General features: G+C 45.6%; 1 protein-coding gene across 7 annotated transcripts in view; it reads left to right on the forward strand.

Annotated features, from left to right (window-relative positions):
* LOC118285581 (transcription factor 4-like) overlaps positions 1 to 5,000 on the forward strand; it is a 156,775-nt gene that overhangs the window by 124,578 nt on the left and 27,197 nt on the right. For all 7 annotated transcript variants that reach the window (XM_047329338.1, XM_047329336.1, XM_047329339.1 and 4 more), the window contains 3 exons: positions 2,399 to 2,504; positions 3,102 to 3,247; positions 4,544 to 4,715. In XM_047329338.1, the coding sequence (XP_047185294.1) occupies positions 2,399 to 2,504; positions 3,102 to 3,247; positions 4,544 to 4,715 (424 nt within the window). The remainder of the gene's footprint in view (positions 1 to 2,398; positions 2,505 to 3,101; positions 3,248 to 4,543; positions 4,716 to 5,000) is intronic.

A 5,000-nucleotide genomic window follows, 5' to 3' on the forward strand; every position in this document is an offset into this window, starting at 1 on the left:
GATCTCGGAACTTGTAACACGGAACTCCGACCTCCCGGAACCTTCCGGGTTCGGAGATCCGAGGTATAGTGGAACGCAGCGTATCTCAGATTCCTCGTTAGAGACATTTGTGTTTCCGGACATGAACGGGTCGGGACATTTTCCTCAGTTTGCCGTTCACATTTGAAGAACAGAGCGGAAAGATCGTCGGGAGTCCGATGCGTTCCCACCAAAAGGAAATGTTTCTGGAATAATCCACGCAGGATTATTATCGTCCACTCGCTCTGCTCAACATTTGCGTCTCTCTGGTGTCCTTGGAGTTCTGTAACGTTCAGGGACAACGGGACAGAAGCGACGCTCCGTCTCCTCCTCACGAACCAGGAAGCTTTTCACTGATCTGAGGGGAGAAACTTTGAGCGTTTTGTTGTTTGACAGAGAGAGTTTGAGGCTGTTTTCTGGTTTTAATAATTCCTCTGAGGGGAGAGCGGGAAGTGACATGATGTCTTTTTATGATGCCCCGAAGTCTCTCTCTTCTTTTTATTTCTGCTGTCTGCGCTTTATCATGACATTCCTTTTTCTTTTTCGTGCCACATCTGTGATTCATTCATATTCAAATACTAGTTTAAAAAGCAACCCGTGTCTTTTTTTTGTCTTTTTTGTGAGGGGGGTGGAGGTAGATGAGGTGTAGCTGTGGAGCGGGGGGGGGGGGGTCATCTTCATGTGAATCAGTGGGGGAGTTCGGGCTGAGAGAGGAGCGCTTTCAACAGCTGTTCCACGGTTTGCGTCATGTAGCGCGAACGAGCGTCATGGCTGACTGTTCGCACGCTATGCACACACGCACGCACGCACACACACACACACACACACACGCGCACACACGCACACGCGCTCTCTCAGGCATGCTGTGGGGGGGACCCCCCCAGTCGAAGGCATGACCAGACACAGGCTCTGTGTTCTCATGCAGCCGCTTTGTTCCTGAGCAGGGACGTCACCTGTCTCCAGTGATGACAGGCGGCTGGTTCTGATGGTTCTGTTGGTTCTGATGGTTCTGCTGGTTCTGATGGTTCTGTTGGTTCTGTTGGTTCTGCTGGTTCTGATGGTTCTGCTGGTTCTGCTGGTTCTGTTGGTTCTGATGGTTCTGCTGGTTCTGTTGGTTCTGATGGTTCTGATGGTTCTGTTGGTTCTGATGGTTCTGATGGTTCTGTTGGTTCTGATGGTTCTGATGGTTCTGCAGATTCTGTTGGTTCTGCAGGTTCTGTTGGTTCTGATGGTTCTGTTGGTTCTGTTGGTTCTGATGGTTATGCTGGCTCTGTTGGTTCTGCAGGTTCTGATGGTTCTGTTGGTTCTAATGGTTCTGCTGGTTCTGCAGGTTCTGATGGTTCTGATGGTTCTGCAGGTTCTGATGGTTCTGTTGGTTCTGATGGTTCTGATGGTTCTGCAGATTCTGTTGGTTCTGCAGGTTCTGTTGGTTCTGATGGTTGTGTTGGTTCTGATGGTTCTGTTGGCTCTGTTGGTTCTGATGGTTCTGATGGTTCTGCAGATTCTGTTGGTTCTGCAGGTTCTGTTGGTTCTGATGGTTGTGTTGGTTCTGATGGTTCTGTTGGCTCTGTTGGTTCTGCAGGTTCTGTTGGTTCTGATGGTTCTGATGGTTCTGCTGGTTCTGATGGTTCTGCAGGTTCTGCTGGTTCTGATGGTTCTGTTGGTTCTGTTGGTTCTGCAGGTTCTGTTGGTTCTGATGGTTCTGTTGGTTCTGATGGTTCTGCTGGTTCTGATGGTTCTGCAGGTTCTGATGGTTCTGCTGGTTCTGATGGTTCTGCAGGTTCTGATGGTTCTGCAGGTTCTGATGGTTCTGTTGGTTCTGATGGTTCTGCTGGTTCTGATGGTTCTGATGGTTCTGCTGGTTCTGTTGGTTCTGATGGTTCTGCAGGTTCTGATGGTTCTGCAGGTTCTGATGGTTCTGTTGGTTCTGATGGTTCTGCTGGTTCTGTTGGTTCTGCAGGTTCTGTTGGTTCTGATGGTTCTGTTGGTTCTGCTGGTTCTGATGGTTCTGTTGGTTCTGCAGGTTCTGTTGGTTCTGCTGGTTCTGCTGGTTCTGTTGGTTCTGATGGTTCTGCTGCAAAATGGCTGCTTTTCTGTTGTATCTGTTGTTGTAGGAATTGCAGCGTGAGTGTCGGCGACCATGATGTTGTTACCATGGTTACCACCGTAGTTCTTAAGGTGTGGACTGACAGAGCGTGAGCGCACATGTGATGTGACATAATTAAACACAGATACAGTTTTATTTTTTATTTTATTTTCCTTTTTAAAAGCATAATTTTAATAAATATACTTATTTGAATAGTCTGTTTGTGTTCGGTTGTAACGTCCTGTTTTCAGACTGACTAACGTGTGTGTGTGTGTGTGTGTGTGTGTGCTGCAGGTGTACGCTCCGTCTGCCAGTACAGCCGACTACAACAGGGACTCACCGGGTTACCCCTCCTCCAAACCTCCCAGCGCCGGGTTCCCCAGCTCCTTCTTCATGCCAGGTACAGAACTCACGTCTACTCCACCGTCACAATCTGAGCTCGTCGTGAGATGATTTGTCTCTTTTGATTTTCATATCGCAGGAGAGCTTATTGATTTATCACACTGAAACCATCAACACACAGGGCGAAAACAGACCTACGGACTTTTCAGTTTGGTCCGAACCAAATGGTTCGGTTCCTTAGCAGCGTGAAAACTATTTTTTTTAGGATGGTTCTGACTTTTCGGACCGAGTACAGGAAGTTGAGGCAGTTACTTCTCATAGAAGGAGAAAAAGAACCGTAAAGAAAAAGGCTTCCTGCCGTATTTGACGACACACCGACGTCAGACGCACACGCACGTCTGCAAACCAATCAGAGTCGAGTATCAGGGAAACGCCGCCCACGTAGGTGACGACGACAGTTCTTTAGTTTCACAAAAACACAAGCGTCGGTTCGGAACTTCCAGTGTGAAAACGCCCTCAGACATCAGGTGTCGTCCGGAACAGATCCGTGTTACCGAGGTCAGGCCTGGACCAGAAGAAGGAAAACAGGTTTCCCGATCAAAGGAAGTGATGAAACTGATCTGAAACCCCGCGTGTCTCTCTCTCTTCCCGTCAGATGGCCACAGCGGTGACCCCTGGAGCAGCAGCAGTAGCAGTATGACCCAGCAGGGCTACCACAGCAGCATGCTGGGGGGCGGGAACTCAGGCCACGGCCCCGCCCAGAGCTCCTCCTACTGCGGGATCCACCCTCACGACAGACTGGTGAGCACAGCTGTCCATCACTCTGTATACGTAGGACACAAGGGAGGGATACAACAGATGTAATTTCATCTACATACACATCAAAGATTATGGACAACAAAATTGAAATACCCTATCTGAGCCCAAGCACGATCATATTGTAAAATTTGCTGAATATTTTTTTTGAATTTGAAGAAGATAATTATATAATGTTCACATCTTTTTTTCTCTCAAAATAATAAGGATGATTAGCACACAAATATATTGGCATAGATGATAACGGTGATATTAAACTTTAAAAATATTTATATTTATAACGTAAACAATTCAAAGCCTCTTAAAATATTTTTTGTTTTGTAGTTAAACGAATTTGACAGATAACGTTATTATTGTTTTGTGATTTTTCTATAGATATCATGTTGTCATTGTTAATTCTTATAGTCACATTGTAAAAATCCCTAAACACCACTACTGAAGTTATTGGCATAATTTCATTTCTCAACCTTGAAAATATTAGTTTACCAAAAATAAATGAATTGATAAATAAACACACTATTTATTTTTTGGGGCTTTTCTTCAAAGCTTTTACAGTGGGATCATAATATGACCTGAAAAAACTACTAAGCAGATCTTTTGTTTTATTTCGATCTTTTGTTGATTTATGTTTGTGTCTAACCTCGTATGGGTTTATCAAATTGGGCTGATGGGCGTAAAGAGCTTAGGACACGCCCCCAAAAAACAACCCTAGGACACACCCCCAAAAAACAACCCTACATCACAAGTACAGAGCTAATTCATTGTCTGACAAAATGACAACACAGGAAAACCGTTGTATCCTGTGTGGAGAAGAAGTAGACGGTGGTTTTTCAAACCAGACAAATTTTAAAGACCATGTAAGTCAATTTATGGTAACTGGCTATTTGAAAGTTAAGGAAGTCTAAAAATCGTGGCCACAAAACCTGCTCAAGTCGTCTCTTAATCAGCCACATACGTGTGTTGAATCTATCAGTGGTCAATAAATACGGAATAAGAGCCATTAATAATAATATGGTCTCGCTGCAGAACGTATTCAACATGCTGTACTTTTCCATTTATCTCGGGTTTCCTGTATTGTGGTTTTCCAGGCTTTGTGCTCGCCAGAGGAACAGCTGTAAATCTGTCAGAGGTCATTAGATGGTGAAACTAATAAGAAAAAAAACTGATTATTCAAAAGAAGAGGCTCAGTCTTCTTCTTCTCTTCTTATGTAACGTTTCCTGTTTTGCAGCTGTTAGTCATCTTTATGTTTTTTAAAGTTTCATCTCTCTCTCTCTCTGCAGAGTTACCCCTCGCACTCGTCTGCAGACATCAGCTCCAGCCTTCCTCCCATGTCCAGCTTCCACCGGGGGGCGGGTGGAGGAGGAGGAGGAGGGGGAGGCAGCGGGGGCGGGGCCAATCACTACAGCACCGCCTCTTGCACCGCGTCCACCAACGGCACAGAAAGCATCATGGGTAAGACACCTGTGCGCATGATACCGTCGATTGGTGTGTCGAAGGTTGAGGAGACATCTGCTGTCAATCAGCCGCTGGTGTCGCTCATCATCACATCACAGCCGATGTCACTGATTAACTGAAGAAGAAAAACATCCCCATCGCTTGTGACGTTCCGAGTTTAACGAAGTCCACACCTCCTTTCGTGTCATCATAGTGCACCGAGAGTAGAAACAACTGGGATCACATGAGTTGTTTTTTTTCCTTTTTAAAACTTGTGTTGCTCATCATGTTTCCAGCATGAAC

This window comes from Scophthalmus maximus, chromosome 20 (genome assembly GCF_022379125.1).
Source record: "Scophthalmus maximus strain ysfricsl-2021 chromosome 20, ASM2237912v1, whole genome shotgun sequence".
NCBI classification, from domain to species: Eukaryota; Metazoa; Chordata; class Actinopteri; order Pleuronectiformes; family Scophthalmidae; genus Scophthalmus; species Scophthalmus maximus.